The sequence below is a fragment of the Centrocercus urophasianus genome, unplaced genomic scaffold (genome assembly GCF_019232065.1).
Source record: "Centrocercus urophasianus isolate 14NV4802_14NV808 unplaced genomic scaffold, USGS_Curo_1.0 seq_20, whole genome shotgun sequence".
Classification (NCBI taxonomy): Eukaryota; Metazoa; Chordata; class Aves; order Galliformes; family Phasianidae; genus Centrocercus; species Centrocercus urophasianus.
In genome coordinates this window covers 2,005,387-2,030,623 of record NW_024884756.1, presented here as the reverse complement: position 1 = coordinate 2,030,623, position 25,237 = coordinate 2,005,387, and the positions used below count along the sequence as shown (strand labels likewise).

The window sequence follows — 25,237 nt, the reverse complement described above, 5'->3', positions numbered from 1 at the left end:
TAGCAACCCCAGCAAGACCAGCCCAATTAATGGTGACTGGCAGGAAAATAAGCACTTGGAGTACCACTAAAATAATACATCCTGGATGAGCGAGCTAGATAATGATCGAGTACACACAAGACCGTGTGAAATATACTAATTTATATACTCAATCAAATAGATGTGAATAATAAACTCACTCAACTACAAGGAGAGGGTCAGAGCTCTGCCCTGATCTAACAATCAGCATTGTCTTCTGATTGCAGAAAAAAATCTCACGCATCAACATTCCGCTTTGAAACACAGCCTTGAGGTCTCAAGGCACTTGGAAAATAATGAATGTATGCCTTGCTGAACCATTTCCTCCTAAAATATTTACCTTGTATTTCAACTTAAGCAAAATAAGACACAAAGGAAGAACTGACTCTCTTCAAAGAAACGCTCAGAGCCAGGAAAAGAGCCATGTAGCCTGTCTCTAGTCTCGTACTTTAACCTTCAGTCTGTAAAACCTGTGGATAACTTCAAGCATCAAACCCACTCTCCGGTAATTGAGAAGAGGTTGGGAAACTCTCAACAATCAGTTCACAGGACTTCAGCAGCAAGCCTGAAGATCAGCATTTTGGAGAAACCAAGAGACTCTTAACATTTTCCAATTAAAGATGAATGACTGCTGTTTATTAAACAGGCAGTGATGCACATCACGCTAGGAAAAGGCTCAGGCTTTCCTGGTAACGCCTGCCACGAGCACCAGCAGCAGAAAGGAAAGCAAACCGTGAAAGCAACACCCGCGATACTCTTAAGGAAAGGCAAAAACTACAGCAGCATATAGCTGAAATATAAAACACACCTTGCTCTGCACATGAAGCAATGGCCCTGGTGCCTTATGTGGGCACCAGATAATGCAAATGTCACTGACAAACTCTGTTGCTGTCTTTTTAAAACATTACCGAGCACTCCTTCCAGGTTTCCCCAGCTGTTCTGAGGGTTTGGGAAAGCTGAAGTCAGGGCCCTTCTTCTCCTGCTCTCACTGAATGCATGCATCAGGAAAAGCCACTCGCATGCGGCCTCGTGTAAACTGGATACTCCTTGCCAGCCTGGGCTGTGGGTGGCACACACTGCCACTGAATTAAGGAGCTGTATCGACTGTAACGAATGCACGGCCCGGGGACTTGAAAGGAGATGCTCTTCCACCTGTGGGAAGCTGAGTGCCGAGCTTCAACTGCTCCCCAACAATCAGCAGGCTGTGAAAGAGATGCGGATCGGGTTTAACACAGAGGCTTCTTTCACTCCTTGAACTGCAGATGCTGTGAAGAGGCTTTGAAGTGTTGGATTCCATAGGTAAAGTATACACAACATCCCCGCACCCAATGCTCTGTGATCTGGACTGGAAAGAAACCGAGACTGCAAACAGACATGCTTGATGAGGCAAGCACTCATGTTAATTGGAACAGAAACTTCATTAAGCCTGAGAAGAAATAAAAGCATCATGTGAGTTTCTTGCACACACTTCACCCAGAAACAGGCCAAACAAAGCAGCGTGCTTCTGAACATACATTAAACGAGGAGTTTAATTACTACAAGCATCTGCTTGGACTTCAAAAGTGTGGACAAAAAAGTTCTGAAACTTGGAATTACTTCAATGGTAACTATATGTAGCTTTTAGCCCTCCCAACTTTGTATTTTCAACATTCCAAAATTTCACTTCAGTTTAACATTTTCATTATTGTTATTACATCAACGTAGGACTACTAAAATTTAGGTAAATATCACTCCAGGTATCCTCAAATCAAATGCAGCTCAAATAGCTCAAGCCAAATCCACCTGAATTTAGGCAACGCATTGATGCCTCTGCCTCTATTTGCAGCAATCTATGCCACGGGTCACATTTATTTCTGAGACACGGGGAGAAATAATCACAGCTGATGGTACCTCTCAGACCATCTGGTGACTCACCTGCCAAGAAAGATCACAGCAGAACTCATTCCAAAACTACAAACATTGAAGATTAAAGCAACGTTAAACAAGAAACAAACAAAAAAAGTCTTTGGAAGGTTGAGCACTCTTTATACAAATGAGAATACAGGGCTGCCTTCCTGGTGAACAACTCACTGCCTACACGAGTGTGCTCATCTGCAATATTAACCCTTCCACTTGGCCAGATACTGATGCAGGGAATCAGAGAACAGAATATTTTGCAGATTTTTCAGTGCTGTGCCTGTTAAACATATGTGCTCCACAGAGGCAGCCTGCAGCTGCTGTTAGAGACAGATACTAAGCCAACCTGAACTCAGAAGTGCCCCATGCTTCCACTGCTATCAATGGCAGGGATCTGCTTTCCCTGCTTTGGAAGTACTGATTTCTGGGGACTGCAAGGCACTAACCCTGCACCTGGAAGGTCAGAAATGACCTTCCTATTCTCACAATCCTGTCAGGCTTAAGTTTATGCTCCAGAATAAAAAGAAACCCTTTGGTTTGGGGTGTTTTTCTTTTCTCTTGGGTCAGGAGTGACTGGGGACAAAAGGAGAAGGTGTGACAATCAACTCTGGCCAGAGGCAGCAAAGCACCCATTTATTAAACAAAGCCAGACAGTCAAGTCAGATTATTTTTCCTAATAGACATCCACAGTCCTGTATCAGCTTAAACTCAGAGCTAAACTGCACAAAAACACATTTAAGCATCAGTAAGCCAATGCAGAAAGCAAAGCTTCATAGCTCCACTCACCACGTTAACTGAGTCACATAAACAATTTATTGACAGACATTTGGCACTGGGGGCTGTGAATGAGATTAAGATGAGCATGAGGTTTGAGGTTGCCAATGTCAAATTAGCACGAGATGAAAACTCACATTCTTTACCGTTTTGGAACCAAGCACAGGACGTAATTGCTGAATGCAACAATTCTTTAAGTTTTAAGCAGGGGCTGGGAGGGGTCAGAAAGAAGAGGATCTTAACCAGGAAAAGCAGATGGGTTTCTGGAGAACAGCAGAACAGTAAAAATCCATATAACTCAGTATTTCAACAGCAGCACTCAGCAAATACAGAAATATTTAGCTGAAAACCAGAAAAGTTGGGCAGGGCTGCCCATGCTTCCAAAGCCCTTCTTACTCTTAAACTGAGCTGCACGGAGATTGAAGTTTTTTGCAGGCAGCAGCTCACTGCCATTGGCTCTGAGTACGTAAGCACCATCTCTCCCCCTTCAGCACAGACACAGCAACTGAAGATCTGCTCCCACGTATTTCGTTCTTTTAAATCCTCTCTCTGGTGGTCATACATGCCTTGCCAGATGCCAGCTCCGGTGGGATCCAATGGCGATGTCTCACCAATGGCTCCAAGCCCAAGGCACTACAATAACCCCAACCCCAGCCTGGATCCCATGGTAAAAGGCACTCTGTCAGGGCAGGAAGTAAGCTAGCCATGTCTGAGCCCTACTGCGTGAGTAGGGGATTGCAGAGGTCTTCTGACCGTGTTCTTTGTCTGTATGTCAGGATAGATTTTCCCCAACATATGGGCAACAAATAAACATCCAGAGAATACAAAGTAAGAGCCTACATTCCGTGACATCGATGGGAAGCTCTGTGAGAAGGGCACTATTTGGGGGTGGGGAGAGCTGCCATCAGCTCCCCCATTCACCTGAGATTCTTACAGTCTAACTAAAGGAGTTCACCCATTGGCAACTGCAGGAAATACAAGAGCAGCTAGAAAACAAGCAAGTGACTTCATATTTGCTCCTCGGTTAACTACTTCCTTCTTGAAAAAGGAAGAAATAGCTTTTCCAGCCTAAACCATTTATATACACTTATACCACAACTCTGAAATTCCGTAAATTTATTTGAAATTACATAATTTATCCTTGTCAAGAGCTGCCTATTGAATTCAAAGCCCTCTCAAACACGCTTTCGGCTTCGTTTCTGAGATGAAAGTGTTATGACAACGTACAGCACAAGACTCCGCCGTTTAATCATTCCGAGTGCTTATGATCAGAAAAGTAAGGCAAGTTGTAAGGTCTGCATTAATATAAACACCCCGATGACCTCTCGTACCCCATGGCACAGTGAAAACTCAATTTCACATTAACAAACCCTAAAATCAAACCGTTAGAAACTGAAAAGACACCAGGTATTACAATTTATATAAATTACAGCAGAGATCAAATGGCCTGTAGAAGCAATCGTACAGCGATAAAACCTAAGTGGATGGTATTTAAACAGATATTTGATTTATTTTCTATCTGTGGAATTTTCCATCCAGCCAGAATTCACAAGACAGTTTGGAAATCAAGAATAAAGAAATCCCCACCCCACACAAACTACTGTTTGAAGCACTGTGTCAGACACGCTTATTACTGGGACTAACGAAAGAAATGCTTCCCTCTGGTACGCTCTGGACACAGCCTTAGAAGCCAAAGCAAAAACTCTAATATTGACAGAAGAGGAAAAAGCAGATGTGCTGCTTCCTCAGTGTGGGGTAGGAAATAACGCCCTCCATTTTCTTAGGGTTAAGACTCCCAAACTGGATTTTTGTAACCTCACAGAGCTGGCTGCAGTCTCTACCACTGCTGCTAAGCTTGAGGGTGCCTCTCAAGCAATGCGAAGCGATGTACAAACTGTAAGGGCTGCACAACAGCCAGCCTTATCTTTCATTAACGATAGCAACGCTGCTAGTTAATATCAATTGCTGGATCTGCTTTCCACTGGAAAGCTGCTTCCTACTCAAGTTCAGCACTGTCCATCAAGATGTACCAAATACAAGAACCCAACCAACCCGCAGCCTTCTTCCCGACCCGATCCAGGGGAACCTCTCAGCCAATAGTGGTGGTGGCAGTAATCGTTCTGAATCTATCCGTAACACTGAAGTGCTCCTTCACTGACTGCAAACACCAATTTCTTTCGCTGAGGATTATAAGCTGGTGTTCACGGTCTCTCCGCTGCCATTAGGGTGATACACAGTTTAAACTACATCAGGATCTGACATGTAGATCAATTCTGGGTCCATAAAGAATCCACACAAGGGGTTCCTGGACAGGGATTTACTGCCCCCAGTTTTTATTCTCGCTTGCTGCTAAAATTACTCCTGTCAAGTACTTACAAGAGTAAGAAAAAATGTAAAAAGCATTAATTTTTCATGTACTTCTGGAGCAGCCTCTTTACATTTCCAAGTTTTAAGACAAATATGTTAGTGAATTTAAAATCACACGGAGCAGCGGGCGGTATCTAGCTAAATTGAGAGCCATTGGCGTGGGCCGCTCACTATCTGGCAGACAGCAATTTGAAACACTGAACTAAGCTGTCTGGATTTTCTCTGAGGGCAGTCACAGGCTTCATGTTACCAGTGCCAAATTATATTAGACATTTAATTTTAAACCTCAGGTACTTAAATGTAAAACCTTACAACAGTAATAGTCATAAAGCAGTGGGGCATTCCATTTCAGAGAATGGATTTTTCTATTTTTCCCCTTTAATTTATCCAGCACCTCCTGTTTTGTGGCTCTGCCCACTACAAAGTAATTTATCTAATTAGGAGATGTTCACAGCTGCTTGAAAGACAGAAGCCCCAGGAAACCAAAGGTCTGCTTCGGAAGACTTTGAAAAGTTCTCCAGAGCCACACAAAGTATTAATTTAATGTGAAAAAAAGGTGCAGAGAAAAATTGAATCCCAATATGTTATTTTGTCTACAATAAAACCGTTTGACAATAAGCAGACATATTCTCCAGTACATTGGCATTTGAATTCCAAAAGATGCTTAGCTTCTCTCCATACCTGCTGCTTTCACAGTATTACCTTTTTATGACTAAAATTCAAAATCTTTTAATGGAGAAAAAAACCCCTGAAATTAAAAAGGGTTTTTCATGCGTCAACTTGCTGGCATAAAGGACACATCTATGAGCTTCCCGAAAGACGATACGCTGATGGAAAGGAATGTTCTTGATGCTTTGCAGCCGTTTTATCACAATACCTCTGTTTACCCTGACATTCCGTTGGCTAAAAATGGCCACTATCCATTCTCCTCACATATTAAAGCCATTTCTTATTGTTTCAGAAAAGCAGAACCTCTGCGAGAAATTAAGTCAGGCTGATCCAGAACCACCCACCAGTCAACTTCAGCTCTTTAATAAATATTTCATAGATAATTCTAGCTGTCATCTCTTTTGATCCAGAAGTAATCACATATGAATGTCAAGTCAAAAAAAGGAGTACAGAGGTTGTGCAGGAGGAAAGGTTCCCTTCCCCAATAATTTAGAACTAGCTGCAGTGCAGAACCAGGAGCCACCGCAACTCCAGTGCAGAAGCAGCACCTCAAGGTCAAGGGGAAGCAGAAGGAAGTTAGGCTCCGTTTCTAGTTTTCAGCACATAAATTACATGCCACTTTTAGGGACTCATTGAGTTCTGCATTTGAAGATGTTGTTCCATTGCAGCCTTGGTTTTTTCATCTGTTAAAGGCACGGCTCAGCCGTCTGCAGGTCTGGCAGGTGCAGGGACCAGGCACTGGCTATGCCTTGACTTTCACCTGCCTTCATTCCAGCGAGAACACGCAATGTTCTCCAACTTCCCTTTGAAGAGCTACAGTGTAAAAGAAGGGCACTGGAAAGCTGAAGCTCCGGTATAAGCTTTTAAAAGCAAAGTAGAATCAGGGTGGATGGAAATAACAGAGCAGCTCAGAAGAGAGAAGAGCATGCAGCCTTAACTGCGAAACTAGTTTGGTCCAAAGGAACTGCTACATTAGCAATGCAAGGGGTGAATGAAAATACTCTCCTTGCTGGAAGGAAAACAAGCAGGAGGAGGAGAATGCTGGCTGTCCCAAGAGACTAACCAGGTCCCAAAGAAGCAAGTAAGCTGGGCTGACACTGAAGAGAACAGTGCTGAAGAACTTCACCGTTCTGCCTGCTTCAGAAAATTCTTGATCCAAACCTGCATCATTTTGATGCAAATGTCACACTGCTGAAGGTGCTGCCTGCAAGTTCAGAGCTGCAGAAATGGATGTGCTTAAGCAACCATAAACTTGAGCATGAATCAGCCAGTGCTGAGGTGACTGATTTGAACTCTCCTTTTCCGTAAGGCAGCATTGAAAATCTATCCACAGCTGCCTGAAAACTCCAGACTCAGACCTTAAACAGTGAACAGACACACGTGGGACACACAAAATAGTCTTTATGCTCCTGCCATTCTCCCTGTTTTTTGAAACAGCCATCAGAAACAGTCCTCCCTTTCTCCTCTCTTACGCACATACTTATTCATGCTATCCACAATCCTATTTTACTTCTGTGCAGAGCTCTCTTTCACACATATCTCCCTTTCACTTGCTGCCCTCCGTTTCAGGAGCTTCCCATGGCTTCCCCAGTCAGCTGGCACAACCTGCATGCCCCAGACCCATGTTTCCCCAGTACCAACCTGACCTGCAGCTCACTATGACACAGCCCTCCACTCTTATCCCCCATGAGTGCCATGGCTGCCCCAATGCGCCATAATCCTCCCCTGTGCAATGTTTTCCTGCTATCTTGCCCACCCTTTAAAAGCAACAAGCTGTTTTGCTGTTACTCTCAATACAAAACACCATCTGGAATAGCCTTCGCTCCTTTCAACACTGTTAAATAGTCTAAATACTAGAAGAGAAAAAAAAACAGGTATGCCAGCAGCGTGCATCCTTCAAAGCAAGGCCACAATGAAGAAAGGGCACGCCACTGAAAAGGTCTGCAGGGCAATTTACTGCTAATACCAACCACACAGAATAAGAAAATAAGAATACAAAGCGAACAACCTACATTATGAACCTGACATTCAAATTAAGCAGTAGTGTCGTACATCAGCTCTTCCCACTGAGAAAACATTGTATTAATCTGTTCTTTCATACGATGCCTCCTTTTTCCCTCGGATGCTGGAAGTTTGGCTTCCAACAGAATATCTGGGTGAATAACATCCGGTCGTATTTTCACTTTAACCACAGAACACCAAATTCCCTTTTCACCCCAATGCAGGTCACCCCCCCCCCCAGCTCCAAGTTTCTTACCACTGCTAATGCCAGAGTTTGCAATGACTGTTGCCTCACTCCACTGATCTGCACTGGAGACCGAGTAAGAGCGCTGATGCATACCGTCCGGACGGCTGTTGAAGGAGACTAGACTGATCCCACTTGCCATCTGAGACACAGATGTGCTAGTAGTCACGTTCCCTAGACATAAATGGAAAACAAATTGTGTCAATAGAGAAGATAAAACTGATTGACATGAAGGTGGATGGCATGAAGATCTTAACAGAGCAGAAAAAGAAAGTATTTGACCAACAGAAAAAGCAACGCAGCCCTCTCTGAAACCCTAAAGGCTACAGATTTCAGCAGCCCACGCCAACCTCATTAGGGGCTTCCAACAAAGCAGCCTAAATTTGCCATATTTCAGCTCATCCTGTTCATTCGCCTCCTGGAAAGCTTGAGCCTCAACAACCCAGCTACCAGGCACGTTTTGTACAGGTTCTGCACTGTTACAGCTATGACACAAAAGACAAACTGAGCATGAAAAAAATATATATACATCCTTGAAGTCCACTGCTGACACGAGCAACCAAGATGAGACAGCCAACCCGAGGTGCTTAAAATAATCTAAGTCCAAACAAAACTTAAAATAATTACGTCCACAACTCGAGATGGGCCAAAAGAGTCTGCTTTGGAGTTTCTGTTTCTGACCATATTTTGCTCCAATCCTGGCACAGGATTTGCACATGATACAAACATATTTTATAATGCTAGTTTCATTCTTCGTGGCAGGCTCTTCCTAAGGGCAGCAGGCACTGCTGACTTTCTGACTGCTCTTGAAAGGCAACCCAGAGGTCTTCCAAGGCCTTAAGAACACTCTTTAAAAGCATATGCAAAGAAACAGACGTAATTTTGTAAGATACGATAACACTTTGGATTTCCATTGTACCTTCTAGTGATGAGTTCAGAAAAATTAATGAATTAATTTTCAATGCTCCTGTGAGGTTGTTAATTATCTGCTATCATTTCCCCCATTTTTCAGAGGTTAAATGACCCTGGGCCACAAAGGAAGATAGTGGCAGACATGAAAATAAAACCCAGATCTCCTGACTCCCAGTTCTATCATTATGTCTTTTCCCAGAGCAGCCTTTGGGAAGACAGCGGAGCTCAGTGAACTACTTTGTGTTTATTAGAGTTGGCATAATTGTCCCTTTTTCTCCCTTCTTTTCCCAAGACTGAATCTCATCTTTAGTCCTTAACACGGATCCATCTCGCACTGCATCTGTCTGCCTGGTGTTGAACATACTCAGCCTCATGAACTTCTGTTTGACAATCTCTGCTTCGTAGATGTGAAACAGACAGAGAAACTAAGTGCATTTGCTCAATTACACAAAGTCTAAGGTACGTTTTACAGCTGTGCTGGACAGTCCCAAGGCAGGGCTGTAGCCACTGGCATCTTTCCTCTCTAATCACTTTCCCTGGGCAACTCTTTTTGTCCATGAGAAGTCCATGATCAGAGTATCACCTTCCAAGCAGTTAAAAAAATCCCTGTCTTCAACCACCACTCCTCTTCATGATGTTCTATGCTGGACCCATCAGCTGAAAGCCATTTGCTTTCCATTTTTACCAGCTGCTGTTTTAGCACTTTCTAAAGACGTTACCCAAAAAAGAAGTTTAAGAAGTTTAGCAAGGAAATCAGGCCCACAGAAGCCAAGGAAGTAATTGAGGCTTGAATTTGTGGCCTAGCATTCTGAAGTTGCAATATGCTACACGAAAACACAAGCTAACATTTCGTATTTTCAGTTCTCTTCTAAGACAAACCTCCCACCGAACGAATTTCAGTGGTGCTGCTAATACTCAGCAACAGAATTTCCCTCTACTTCTCACAGCCCAGAAAACCCATGAACATGAATACGTTATTTTGATGAAGAGAGTGGCTGATGTGAATGACAGATCCTGAGCCCAAGACTTTGGGACTTAGGCCAACACAAACACCACGTGGTTCGGCACAAAGTGCTAAGGTTTTTCTGGAAACAAGAAAAGACCCAGTGAAGAACTGCCAAGATGGTCCAAGTTCTACTAACAGAAGGTTTCTGAGTGCTGGCTCAGTCTGGTGAGCAGCAGGACAGTGGCTGACTCACCCAGCTGTGGTCATAGCCCTGCTCCAAGCACAAGGATGGCAGATGTACCTCCAGAGCTCCCTTTAACCAGCACTTCTAGAACGCTGCCGATGACTGTGTTTTCTTTTTTCTTCCATCTCAAAGTAAAATCACACTGAGCTTTCTGAGCTGAGAAGCTACATCGCATTCCCATTCCATTCAAAATATTTTCAACAATTTACACCTTGATGCATTAAAGCAGAAAAATGGCTTCTTTTCCTTACCCGGATGGCTTATGGGCTTGTGATGGAAACTAAAGAGATCCCTACAGGTCCTTTATTTCTTTTTAAATGAGCTTACAGCAAAGTTACGGACCCTTTTCTAGTCTCGCTTCCAAATTTGTATATTAGCCTTTAAGCTTGCAATTAACTCAGCTGACTGAATTTATCAAATCAAACTCACAGGTGACAATTACATGACAGATCAATCTAAACTCTTCGCTTTGCTTTATTTCTGCTGCAGCACCTTGAGAATATCACCAGTGAATGGCTTTAGAAGCAACTTACTTTTCACAAACAATTAGGTTTCCTATTGGGAAATACACACAAGCCTCCTCCCCCCATCATGCTCCTGACAAATGGCATCCACCCTGCCTGACACAAGAGTAAAGCCACAAACACGCACTTCCAGCCTGTAGCTATCTTTCACTCTGTGCTGTGTAAAAACGGGAAGCTACAGCTGATGAATTCCTGCAGGAGACTCTTTGTAACAAGGATCACGAAGGAGAAAGCCTGGTATGTGAAAGCTGAGACGTAGCACTTCCCAGCTATCATGGGAAAACGGAAAACAATCACAGGACATCTCTGCCTGACGTGTCCCCATTACCCTGTGCTGGGTGGCTGAATTGCTAAGACCAATGTTTGCATGTTGACAGCTTTTGTCCAGTTCACAATTATTATTATTATTTTTTAATTTTCTAACAGAGGTGTCTGGTCACTTTCCAACCAGGATAGAAACCCCAAATTTTAATAGGACACCAGGCATAACATCTAGACTTCAACATCATCATGTCAGCACCAAAGGCTTTGCTGTCAGCTTAATGCTGTCTTCTGAAGCTCTGCAGCCCAGGTTATGACATTCATCTGTTGAGGAAGCGTAAAACAAATAGGAATCCTTCTTCCAATTCATATTTGTGAAAGCTCTGGGCTGTTAGCAACAAACAGCTGCCAAGTCCCATTTTTTATACTTTACTGATCCACAATGCAACCCAACTCAGCTCTTTCTGCTGCCAGTTTGATAACTCTGCTACCAGTTTGCCCCTTTGTGATACCATCAACTCAAGGTTACATTCCACTTTTTTTCAGATGCTGTATGATTTTCTCAGTGCATCAGAGCATGCAAGTCAGGGGGAAGTTTTTTACTATGAGAGTGGTGGAACAGCTGCCCAGAGAGGCTGTGATGCCCCATCCATCCCTGGAGGTGTTCAAGGCCAGGTTGGATGGGGCCCTGGGCAGCCTGGGCTGGCACTGAATGTGGAGGTTGGTGGTCCTGCATGTGGCCTGTATGTGGCTTCATGATCCATGAGGTCCCTCCCAACCCAAGCCATTCTATGATTCTATGATCTACAGGGAGACATCAGAAGGGCTGACCTACAGAACGCACAGTACGACCTGCACTGGTGTAGTAGGAATGGACACGCTCCACCACAAAGCTGGTAGATACAGCTTTATTTAAAAACCTCAATCTCTGTATCCACTGCTGTCTTTTCCCCGCTTCTCAATCTAATTGCAGCAAACTCAAGACATGCATTGCACTGCAACAGCACGCAGCAGTGTTGCCACAGTAAAATTGGAAGCCACCTGCTGCTCTTGCACACTTGCTGCTTCTACCAAACAGTTCTATGTTTTTTCCAGTCATAGAATGAACCGTAGAATGGCCTGGGTTGAAAAGGAGCACAATGCTCATCTGGTTCCAACCCCCTGCTATGTGCAGGGTCACCAACCAGCAGCCCAGGCTGCCCAGAGCCACATCCAGCCTGGCCTTGAATGCCTGCAGGGATGGGGCATCCACAGCCTCCTTGGGCAACCTGTTCCAGTGCCTCACCAGCCTCTGTGTGACCTCCTCACCTCCGCAGTGCAACAGTACTTCATTTTTGCTCAAAGATGAAACCTCAGCAGCAGAAATCATCTCAGTCTTTTAGCAGACAAGCCAGACAGATAAAAATAGCAAGCCAACAACACTTACTGAAAAGCAAACCTTCTACGTTGAGGGAGGTGTACAAAGCCTTCCTATTAAGCAGTAATACAAGTAACTATGCATCCTGCATCTGCTGTCTGCCCCAGCTGTACCTGTATACACACACATCTCCCAGCCTATTAATAACTATCCGTATGTAGATAGAGAGATATAAATACATAAGTCAACATTACCGTGAAATCCACGGCCAGCTACTTGGCCCACTCTGGAGTTCTGAAAGAGTGCCTCTTCAAATACATCATATATGCATCAGCTGGTCGCTTAAGTTGATTAGCAGGGGGCAGTTAAATTACTATGCTAATCCATGTATTCTCAGCACTGTTTCCTTGATATGGATATGTGTATATGCTTACTGGGAGGCCTTGATTAGTTCAAGCTTCAATGTGTCAAAGGCTCCAGATTCTTTCCAAAGAATAATTTTAGCTGTACTCACATCCCTAAAGTGTAGGAGCTGATTTGAAAAGGTACTTACCTCTACCATATGCTATTTTTCTTTAAACAATTTGCATTTCAAAGTGAATATGGCATTTATATTTGAATGAATATCAGTATGTTGCCAGAACTGGTCTCAAATGAGCAAAAAAAAAAAAAGATGCTGGTCTCCTATTGAACAAAAATGTTTTCATCTACCAAAGGAGCATCAAAGGAAGAGTTCCTCTTTCTAGCTCTAGACAGCTTTATTAAAACTATATTTTCTGATATTATAAAATACCCTGTTATGATCATGCTCACAAAAACGTTCAAACAATTAAGCTCTATTAAAACTATCCAAATTAAGATCCATGGTAATTTCCAGTTTTGGGCAATAGAAGAGCCTTTGAAGAAAGTCAGGGTGTTCATCCAAAAAAAATAAAAATAAAAATCCATCTATTCAGTGCAAATAGCCACAAACAGTAAGTAAAACCATGGATTCAATGGAATTCTTATAATGGATTCAATATAAGAAGAATTAAGGAGAAGAATGCATACATGCACATATATCCTTGATATATGTGCTAACATATATCAAGAGGCTGCTGCTAACACACACACAGGGCTGAGCATATCTCCATTTCCTGTGCACAGAAGGAACGACTTCAGCTTTTCTTATCACAGAATCACATAATTGTAGAATGGCTTTGGCTGGAAGGGACCTTAAAGATCATCCAGTTCCAACTCCCTGGAATGGGCTGGTTGCCCCCACCAGCTCAGGCTGCCCAGGGCCCCATCTCACATGGCCCTGAGCACCTCCAGGGATGGGGCATCCCCAGCTCTGGGCAGCAGCGCCAGCGCCTCACTGCATTCTGAGCATGTAATTTCCTCCTTACATCTAACCTGATACCCCCTCTTCCCATCACTATCAGGCCATGTAAAAACTCAGCCTTCCTCCTGCATGTAAGCTCCCTTCAAATACTGGAAGGCTGCAATGAGGTGTCCCCAGAGCCTTCTCTTTTCCAGGCTGAATGAGCCCGGTTCCCCCAGCCTGTTGTCACAGTGGGGGACATTTTCAGGATGAACGTTTTTGGCAACCTGCTTAACGAGAACAACAAAGCATTCTGAGCTTTTGTCATGTTCTTCTCGTAGTGGAACAGGACAGAGAACAGCATTTCAGCAAATCCTCTCAGTGTATTTCCACATAACAAAAATAATACAGTGAAGCACCACCGGGCAGCAGGTATTTTAATGGACGCATCACCAACTATGCTGCCCACTTGTACAACTGTACAACAACTGAGAGAAACAACACACATATTGCCTCCATTCACTGCTGCATGCCCACCTGTGAACTCCCACCAAACTGCTCAGGTGCAAGAAGCTTGGTTCAGATATGCAACCAACATGCTTTTGAGTTTATGAGACAAGATGACACTGCAGGAGATGTGGGGCAGAACTGTATTTTTTTCTTGAAGCAGCAGCACATGAGACCTGCAGAGAATGGCTGCACAGAAGCACAAAAAGACTGGATTGGATGAACTGTGCTATCGCTATGCTTTCACTGTGACCACGTTTCATTTGTGTAATGCTCTTCGTGTTCGCTATGAGCTTCTCTTCCAAAAAAGAAAGAAACCTCTTAAGGCCAGAGGGCTCTGTTCACCAGCTGTTAGAACTAATGAAAAATACATTAGAGTTGTGGGTCAGGAAATCCTGACTCTTGATATCAGAGGGTTAATTGTTTCAAATCACGTTGGGTCAATTTATGTTGCAAGTACACTGCATATTCTTGAAATGCCCTCTAATTCATAAAAGGCACTGCAAGTAGATTAGACCAGCAGTTGGTTGCTTGATAGAAAACCAGACCCAACAGTGCTCCCTGAAGTTTCTTCAGGCATCAGGGTAAAACAGAAAAGTGAAAGAGGCCATTTTGCTAGCTGCAGAAATATGGAGAGTATTCCCCTACCCCTCTCTTCAATTCTGTGTTAAGTTTCTGAATTAATTGCCAAAGCTGTGCAGAAATCTTTCCAGTGAACAAAACTTTCACAAGAAGTAGCTTAAACTGTAAGAGGTGACACTTCTGCCTTCCTGCCTTTTGCTTCCCAACAAATATGAATGTTGGAACAACAACTGCTTTTACTGTGGAAAATTTGGGAATGGCTCTTTTGGGTTTGCTATCTCGGATCCCAGCATCCATCTCTTGAACAGACATCCTTCTTCTCCTGCCCAGCACTGAGAAATGGTTAAACCACTACTTCCCTCTCCCAACAGATCCTTCTTTTCCCATTGAGCTGAGCAGCATGGAAACATAAGCAAGAAGCCATGATTTCAAGGAGAGCAGCAGAGTGCCAGAGAGATCAAACTTCTCTAATCATACTCTTGAGTGAGGTTATTAATGTGGGATAGATTGCTCAAGTGTTGCCATGGCTTCTGCTTCCCTCTGACTGCAGTGTTCAAACAGCACACTGTTTCTGCGTTGGGCTCGTCGGGGACCTAAAATAATTTGAGGCAACTCACATGGTGACTGAGAAGAGTGAGATGATGGTATCTTTCCAAAACACATTCCCTGGTTGCAGCACTGAAAGCTTCAATACGCTGACAGCGAATGACTCGCTTATGGGTTTCACTCATTGTTACCATTTTTCAGAAGTGTTGATTTTCTCTGCGAGTCCCCAAAAAGATAAGCAGCTATTAATGCAGGAGGACCTTCCATCCCACAGCCCGGCAGGGCAGCCTCTGAGAAGCAGGCTTGATTAGTAGCATGCAAACTGAGAAGGGTCACTACTAATGAACAAACAAGGCGATGCCAAGAAACATCCTGGCAGAGAAGGGAATGGTGCTGGGAGTATAACGAGAAAAACTATTATTCTCAGAGCACGCCAAGCCAATGCAGCAAGTGGGGAAAATTAAGTCATCTGAGGAGATCTCTCTTCTAAAAGAAGTTAAACCCAACATCTCCACAAAATGCTCCTGCTCAAGGTGCCAGACCTGTCTTGCAGGCAGGAAGTTTCCCCTTTCCAGTAGTCACAATGCTATTTTTTTCAGCACTTTCAACAAATAGAAGTAATAAATAAGATGTATCACTTTCCGGGGTCTGGCTTGGGGTTACTTGCTTGCTAAAAGACTGCAACTTTAAGACCCAGAGGTGACCATTTCACGTTCATAAATGGTTTACTTTGTGTTGCTGTTATTTGCTTGTTATATCCTGTTAATAACTGTGAATTCGACTTTGCAAAAATAACAGAACACGGGTGAATTCTGAGATCTTATGTTGCTTGCATGCAAAGCCAACCATGCACAGGGCCTGAGGCAGAGACACCACAGTTCTCTGTACCTTTGACTATGCATGGAAGTTAATAATAATGGAATTGGGAAGCGCATGGGGACCTCGCCTGCCAACAGATGTACCTGGAAGCTGAGTATGATTAACCCAAGCAACTCTGGAATCTTCCCAAAGGGCTGAAGGTCCAGCCCTCATCCTGGGAGCAGCACGTGGATCCTCCTTCAGGTGGAGGGAAGGCTGGGAGTACCCAAGTGTCTTCTGGAGTCTTACGAAACTGGAACAAAGAAACTTTGTTTTCGGAAACGAGACAATAGATACGTGATAACACTCTTTTTTTTCCACACAGCTCTCGCCGCTGTAACAGCAGCTAAGTGAATGCATGTCTGCAGTGTGAGCAGTTTTGATAAACAGCCTCTGCGGGCCACACAACGGGGATAATGTATCCTTAAGTACTGCCAATGAGCTGCCATTCTGCACAGCCAATTACTTCTGTGCGTCTGTCACTCAAAGGAAAAATGACTGAGCCCATTAGATCAAACCTTTGTCACTGTTCCTAATGCACTCTTAGGCCTCATTAATCTGAGGGAGCAGCAACACAGCCGCCGGTGCCTCATTGCCTCCCCCACAACAGGCCCACGTGAATCTTCTCATCTCTCCCCCAAGTGCGCGGCGTTAATCAAGCTCTCCTTATTACCCCGGTCCCTGTCACGGCGGAGAGCGCTCTCTCTCCTAAATGCTCTCATTATGGCCCATCTTTAGAGCCGGCTGAGTGGAAAAAAAAAAAAAAAAAGAGCCAGAGAGAAAGAGAAGAGGAAAAAGCAAGTCCGATCGCATTAATATTCATGACAATAATTAGTATTCTAGGTCACTGAATATTCATGCTATTAGTTTGGTTTTTTATGGGTTTGCTGGATGTCCTGATTGCTCGAGTGTGGAGGAAAACAGCATGGTTGGGACTTTAGATGTCAACGGCAGTTCAATACTCAAAACACATTTGTGAATTTTTTTTCCCTTTTGGTAAATCAGCTTCAACCCTCCTGATGGCTTTAATATTTTAAAATCACTGGAGGAAAAAGAATGAGCAATTTCGCAAAGGTCTTAACATCCAACTGGTTAGCATTACAACGTGTAACCATCAAAACTCGTCGAGATTGCATCGGATGGACAAGAAGGGGCTGTGGTTTTTATTCCAGATCCGCTGCAGCAGAGGCACAAAAGCAACCAGAGTGGAGCAGGCATGGCCTGAGCAACGCCTGCCTCCAGGCTGGCATCCTCACAAAGGTTCACGACACGTTCCTGCTCATCACCAGGAGATGGACACCACACACCCGCTGCAGAAAGCAGGGATCGTAACACAGCTCCTTGGCTCCTTCCTTCTCTACTGCCCTGAGAACCCAAGCAAACTCAGCGTGTCTGAGGTTTAACAAAGGTGGTGTTTTTTATCAAATACTGACTTAAAACTGTTTGCCCAGCTCCCTTTTCCTCATATGATGGAACAGACATAACTAGAAGTGCAAGTCTGTCTCTGCTTCTGGAAAGCACAAATCCTGGCATGAACAAACTGGGCAAGATGACCTTGAGGAATCACCCTCTAGTGGGATGAGAGGGAAATCTCCAACACGCTTACAGTCTGGCTTTTTTCCCCATCCAAACACGGCAAGCAACAATTTCTCCTTCCATTCACTACAGCTTATATCACTGAACTTACAGCAAAGCAAAACGGAAGCCTGACTTGGATGACTTAATGCCAAAACTAAGCCACAAACCTGTGCTTGTGAGCTGTGGTAGAACTGTAAAAGCTCATGCTCCATTTAAAGCACACAAAACATTTCAGGTTAAGCTCATACTGCAAAAATTACTACAAAGCACCAACCAACAATCACAGGTTTTCTACGAAAAACCTGGAAGGCAGTCCACTCCAACTCAGCCTGATTCCAAGCACTTTGGTGTACAGTAAGATTTCCTAATGACTGCTGTATTGATTTGATAGATGGCCACAATTAATATCAAAAATGGAAATTCCCCCATTTATAAAAATGTGAACACGTGGCTCTTTCAGCATGCCTGAGGTGCCACACATACTTAGCAGATAACAACCTTTAATGATGGCTACGCAGCTAACACATTTTAGGATGCTGAAAATACACTCACTACTGTAAGTAAGTTTAATAGCAGCAAATTATTTAAACGAACTGTTAATCAGGAAGCAATTTATGTCTATGCTATTTTTAGATGTGAACTTTCTACACCAGCAGCTCCTGCTGTGGCTCTGGCTTTGGGTACACCAGGCTTATGGGATGGAGGGTGGCCCTATGGTTTGGAGCCGTGCTTGGAGAGCTGCAGCCTGTGGGAAGCACACACAGGATCTGTTGGGAAGGACAGCATCCACGGGGGGAACCCACGTGGAGCAGAGGAAGGCAGTGACCACATGGAGGAGTGGCACAGGGAATTGCCCAGAGGCTGAACTGCATGGTGCTGGCTCTACCACGGCCGTGATGAACTGCCAACTGCTGGCTGCATCTGGAACTGAGCGAGTCCACTGCTTATATCCCCTTCTAAAGTGCTTCAAGAGAGATACACCTGCAGAATGATGGTCAGCACCACCTAAATCATTTAAGTTAAATTTATAGTAATTTACTTAAGCAACATCCAACAACTTTGATTTAAAAGTAAAACATATTTAGAAACATGCACTAAAGGAAACAAGCTTTCATTTTCCCAGCTCACAGACTTCTCCCAAGTTAACAGAGACAAGCACCTTTCATAAAGCCCCAGTTCAATATTCCCTATTTCAAACTTGCATATAACAAACGTGGGACAGCCCCCACCCCTGTGTACTGACTTAGGAGCAGTGGGCACACAGAATCTCAGAGTCCAAAATCTGTCAGAGCCCAAACACAAAAAAGCAAGAAAGCCCAGAGGCCAGCTTTTGCTTTCATTGTGTCATGGCAAAACATTCAGACAGAGTAAATGCACCTTTTTGTGAGCTAGTTGCTTGGCTCTGCAGCGACAGGAACACCTTATTTATACTCATCACAGCTCTTGTGCCAGCATAGAGCAGAAAAACACTCATCCTGGCTTCTCCTTCATCTACCCTCCTAACGGGCATTTTTTTCCCTTCCACCTCTGAAGTGGAAACTTGCAGGAAGGGATGCAACCTGGCTTTTGTTGTTGACTGCCTCCCAGAGAGAGCTGCTTCCAGATGTTTGGGATGTAAACACACTCACAGATCAGGCTGCTGTCACTGAGGTGGCTGTTATATGCCTGTGTTTATCAAATAGTCTTCAAACCATGAAAACAATCCTGTTCGGAGAGGTGCCACAAAGCAGCACTAAGCTCCATGTGCTAGGAAGGACGTGCTCTTAAACTGCTTTTGCACATGACAGCTATGCTAACAGATTTAAGAGACAAACCTTCCTTTGCTACTTGACCATTATAAATCCTTTCGCCTCAAAAATGGGTAGATCCCTTTTGAATCCAATGGTAATGTCTCCCTAATCAGCTTAATTGTCTGCTATTCGTCTTGTATGAATTCCTGCATACAGTGGTCAACCTGAGACTCACAAGCAGAGTATCAAAACCTCCTCGTGTTACTCTACATTTGGTTCTCAGCTGAAGTTCTGCCACTCACAAGGTGCAAACAGCATGGCCAAGCTCCTGTCGCACAGCACTGCTGGGAAGCACCTTGGGAAATGTCCTCAGTGGGCTGAAACACTGGGGAATTTCATCAGGGAAATGCTCCTAGTGGGCCTGTGCTTATCACTACCTATGTGCTAAGAGCTTGATTTCCACGAGTGACCTCAGACATTCTAACTGAGTGCTGGTACTCTTCCAACATCGTATCTTTTTACCCATACACAATCTCGTAACAGCAGAAGGAAAATCCAGACCACATCAAACAACTCACTCCTAAGCATGGAGAATATTTCCACATCCCAAGTCTGCACTGGCAAAAGCACAGAAGAATACGAAGCATCACTGTTCCAGGGGTGAGGTGCAATGTGATGCAGTGAGAACATCGCGTATTTGCTAATAAAAAGAGCAAATGTTGATTTTCTCCTGGGCTTGGCCCGAGTCTCCTTGGCACAGCAGATCTGTGTACATAAGCTTGTCAACAGCAAAACCAGACAATTTCAGTCCTGCCATCAGTTTTAAAATATCACTTACAATGAAGACAACGTTTTGCCAGTACTAGCAACTGAGAAAACGCTCTGAGACAGCATGACAGACAGAACAAGGGCTAATTTGCAAATATTTTTAGCTGCCTGACAGATGAGTGCGGATGCCAGGGCTCCTCCTGGCACACCAGGAGCTGAGCCGTACCCCCGGGCATCCCACTGAACAGAAGCCATGACCCCACTGCATACAAAGCACTGCCAGTGCATGTGAGAACAAGAAGGTTCACACTGCCAAGCCAGGCACAGCTTGTGACTTTGCCTTTTTACAATGCTAACACTCCCAATATATTCTAAAATCACTGAGTGCAATGCAGCTCTTTCTTCAATCTTAACTGAATATGAGAGCACTGAGAATGACATAAGGACTGACACACAGCTGAGCTGCTGCTGGGTATACTCCTGATCTGCTCTACTATCTCCAGTGATCACTGCTTCGATCCATCAGCTGTTGACTGATTTCAGTACAGCCTGGAAAACACAACTTGGCTTTCTCAATAAAGTTCCTCTCTTGATGCTGATCATCTGCACAGAAATGCAACCACCAGACAGACCAGAACCAACCCTTCCATCTCACCAAAATCTTAGCAACCTCCACGCCCTCTGACACCCAAAGTGGGCACAAAGCAGCAGGTAGGAACCCATCACCCAGCCCATCTTCACTGCTCCCCCCAGGAACTTATAAAGATGTATCCAGACAGTCACGCCACACCTATAGTCGGTTGGAAGCAGGATTAATGCATTGATATTTGCTTTATCTATGGGAAGAAGGCAATGCGAAGACAAGCAGGTCAGAATCTTGCTTAAGGTTGGAGATCAGCTGCACGAGACAAGAGGCAAAGGTATTCAAGTGGGTAACAATAAAGAATCGGGTTCTCCTTTCCCTGGTTACACTCTTATATGCTTGGAAAGCAGTAATTAGTTTAGAACTTTAATATGTAAATACCATATTAAAAACTTCCATTACCATGTACTCCTGCATATGTTTTCTGAAACTTACTTCTCTGGAGGAATAAATAATTTCTGCCTGTTTCAAGCCATTCAACTGTCTTAAAAACAGAAGTCCTTTTGCTGATATATTGACTCAGACCAGCACTTCTCTTCCCAAAATAACGGGATATGCTGAAAAACAACCCGCTCTCCCAGTCATCTTGATTAGAAAACAAAATGTAACACATGAACCAACCACGAATTACTTTCTCCTATCAACTCTTCCAATGACAATGCCAGCTCCCCACCTCTAGAGGCACAGGCCACAACTTGAAAAAGGCTGATGAAACCACTTTCAGACATATCAAGTCCCAAGCCCGACTAATAGCACGTGCAATGCAAGAACTATTGTTTATCCACAGGGATATCTACTCTGTGGCAGCACAGAAAAGATAAAAGGTTTTTTTATTGTTATTCTTTTTTATTTAAACGTTCCACCTCAAAGAGCAGCATCAGAAGTTGGATGGAAAATGCTCCCTACTCCTGAAGTAGGGTAATTTGCCCTGTAGAAAGGCAGAGGATCACACCGTGGTCTGAAGCACAAATAACCACTACTACACAGAAGATCCTTGAACGGGTCTCCTCTTGCCACGTTCTTTCCTACAGTTGCTCACTGTACCTACATGCGTGGACTGTACAGAGATAGAAGTGTGCTTGGACACCTTTGTCAGCCTGTGCTGGAGATGCCTATGTTAGTCGTAACTGGAAAAGGCACTTGGCTCTTTATGGATGTCATCCCAAACATGCTGACAAAACTTCTATACCGACGCTATACTGTTATGTGTTTTGCATAAGCCGTGTGCTTTGTAAAATAAAATGTCTTAAATGGTTTTTCTCAAAGCAATTTTTAAAATCCATTTAGCTGCATGGACAAGTACTTCAGCGAACAATAAAATTCTTTGTTTAGAGCTCACAAAGAGCTATAACTCCTTCCATAAAGAAAATAAAATGGCCTTCTATAGAAGAATCTCACTGCTGGAAAGTCCAAAAATTATGCATCCTTCTAATGGTGGAAGCAAGCAATGCGGATGCCACCAAGAAGCCACAGCAGACCTTTCAAGTGACATCTCCTGCTTTTCCACAGTATTAGACTTAATGAGTCAGTAGTAAGGTCACATCAGTTTTAGTCTTGGTGAAATTACGTCAGCTTTTGGCAAGTATAACGTACCAAATACAGAAGATGGATGTTGAAGGTTATTTTAAATCAGTAGAATCACTTGTGGAGGCCAGATCACTAGCCAGAGAAGGTTTAAAAAGCTGCACAGTAGCCGTCACTGAGATTTTTAATTAATTAATCTCATTCCCATCCCAGTGATAGATGACAACTGCCTACACACAATTGGAAAAACAGCTCTTTGCTTGTTTGGCTGGCATTACCTGAATTCGGTGAGATGTGTAAACTGCTCATGTCCTTGGAAAGGCCATTTGTTTTGGGACTGGAGATGGGGGCACAAGCTGACGTAGCTCGAGGTGGCCTCTTTCCAGGAACTTTCACAGTGGTTCTCAGCAAGTCAATTTCTTTCCCGTGAACGTTCTGCATGTAGTCCTGGTAAGAGGGAAAGAAACAACACAAAGAAACAGAATCAAACAGGTAGTTCTGTAAGCATTAGATCAACTAAAACACTGCTTAGTAAGAATGCAGTCCTGTATCTGCTATCATCCACTACACTGTTTTCTCTTTCCTTCCATCTTCTAGGTAATACAGTCCATGTTAGTAACGCAAAATTCAGGCTGGATATTAGGAAGAATTTCTTCTCAAGAGAGCAGTGCTGCAGTGGCACAGCTGCCCAGGGAGGTGGTGGGGTCACCAACCCTGGAGGTGTTCCAGAACAGTGGGGATGGGGCACTGAGGGACGTGGGCAGTGGGCATGGTGGAGTGGGTTGGGATTGGACAAGATTAATTTTATTGCTCTTTTCCAACCTTAATGATTCTGTGATTCAAAGCCTTGAGCTGCTACACCCTCCAACAACTAGCAGGGTGAGTGGCAAGTCACAGTGTGGCTGCTTTTGAGCCACACATGCAACTTTGCCAGGCCCAAAGCCAATGACAAGATTAGATTGACTGCCTCTCATGAACACGTTTGCTTGTGTATCCTCTCTATTTCACCAATGTTTCACGCAGTTATTTCTTTCTCCATAAAATTTGGCAGAAGTTCATTGACAAACACTGACAAAGTTATTAAAGGGCACTGGCTGACTGGTAAGGTTTCTGAAATTACAACACTGTCTCCTTAGATTATGAGCCTTCCTCCGTACATGGAAAAAAAAAAATCACAGCAGGAAGAAAATTATGTAAATCAGGTCTGATTAGAGAAAACACAGTAAAAGTTGGAAGCCAGAAGTGGAAAAGGCTTTTCCTAATTCTTGTTTGAAAGGCACACAAAGAGGGAATAAGCAAATCCAATAACTCGTGTCAAGGAAATGGCCAACTGGCTGCAGCTGCTATTTTCCAAGAAACCTGGGAGAAAGTGAGCCGTGCTGATCTCTATACTGGAAGAATATGCTCAGGATTCTGCATTCCAGCTTCAGCTGCACACTCTAAATTGCCTGTGGGCTTCTTCAGATGAACACAGAGAAGCAAATGAGCCTTTTTTTTTTTTTTTTTTTTTTTTTTATCAGAGGACAAATGACAGTTCATTAAGGTAAGACAGCCACTGAATCTGCAATCCTGTGGTACACCAGAAGAGATGCTGCCAGTAGAGATGGTGAATTTTAAAGCTAGAACACAAAATTTTCACCTCCCAGTACATGCTATTGAGGCTACTGACATTTCAGAAGACAAATAAGTGAAGCTGGAACAAACACAAGGACAACCACAGAAAGAAAGAGACTGCATGCTTTGAGAGGAAACGTAGGGCAGGTCATACAAGATGCCAAAATGAAGGACAAACACTACATAAAAAATATTGTACAAAATACAGTGTGGGTGGATGCGCCCCAAGAAGAAAATGGCAATGTGAACCAATGACTGGGAAAAGAAATTGGCATAAACTCTTGAGTTAAACTGGAAACCAAGGGAATGTTCCTCTTGAACAGTGTTCTGTAGCAAAAAGCCTCGTTTCTTTGCAGGTAGAAGTTGATTGCTTTCCGGAGAACCGGGTGATGCTCTGTGCCTGCACAAGCAAAGACTTGCTGACAGTGATATTTCTTTCAGTTCCTTAAGTGTCCAGGGCAAAATTTAGTCAGACTACACAGTATAATACAGAAGATCACAGATATTAATTAGAACAGATCCAAATCTGCAGCTTACAGGCCACTGTGTATGACCACAGCGCCAATTCTACAAGTAAATACCAGCACGGACTAAAAGCAGCTCCAGATCTAAATCACTACTGGCACAACACAGGGAGCAATCAGCTCCCTCATAAAAATCCCTCCACCTCTGACAGTTTTTACAATACAAATTATAAATTCTGTTCAAAACAAATCAAAACCTACTGCTCAAGTGGTGCTCATTTCTTCACACCTAACATTAATCCGTGGTACAAAATAGAAATGAGCTTTTCTTTTTTTTTTTTCCCCTCCTCCTTTTTTTTTTTCCCCAGCTGTTTGGGAATTAAGAATGAAAAAGGGAAGTCCGAGCAGTTCACTGGGTAAGGAAAGCAGAGCTCTGCTTCTACAAGAATCAAAAGCAACGCATTAAAATAACCCCCTTAGGTAGCTGCTAGATAGAAATGAACAAAGCAGATTCATCTATAAATTACCAAGTTGAACTTTCTAGTGCAGTGTCAGTTCTTTACAAATTAAAATGCAATGACCAGAATGTAACTGAGCATTTATGGTTTATGGACTCTAAAACGAGGCTGGATCAAGATCAGATAGTGACCAAACCTCAGCGTGCACTTCCTCAAATAGACACTTCTTGTTTAACATGCAACAACCATGCTGTATTCGATTCAAATTTCATAATGAAGACTTTTGCCCAAGTTCTTCAGATGAATTTCCCTGCTACAACCGGTGAGATGTGACAGGGTGTGATTAAAGCACTTCCAATTGGGAGTAAAACGGGCTTAGGTGAGCTATGAACAATTTAGGAGAGTCAGTCAGTGCTGGCAAGCAGGAAACAAACGCGCTGCAGCCACAT

At 43.6% G+C, this 25,237-nt stretch overlaps 1 protein-coding gene across 3 annotated transcripts in view; it reads right to left on the bottom strand.

Moving 5' to 3' along the window:
- Window positions 1-25,237, bottom strand: part of AGAP1 (ArfGAP with GTPase domain, ankyrin repeat and PH domain 1) — a 288,426-nt gene that overhangs the window by 87,358 nt on the left and 175,831 nt on the right. For 2 of the 3 annotated variants that reach the window (XM_042822094.1, XM_042822095.1), the window contains 2 exons: window positions 22,531-22,699; window positions 7,982-8,143 (listed from right to left, as the gene is read on the bottom strand). In XM_042822094.1, the coding sequence (XP_042678028.1) occupies window positions 7,982-8,143; window positions 22,531-22,699 (331 nt within the window). The remainder of the gene's footprint in view (window positions 1-7,981; window positions 8,144-22,530; window positions 22,700-25,237) is intronic. The other variant, XM_042822096.1, reaches the window with a different exon arrangement.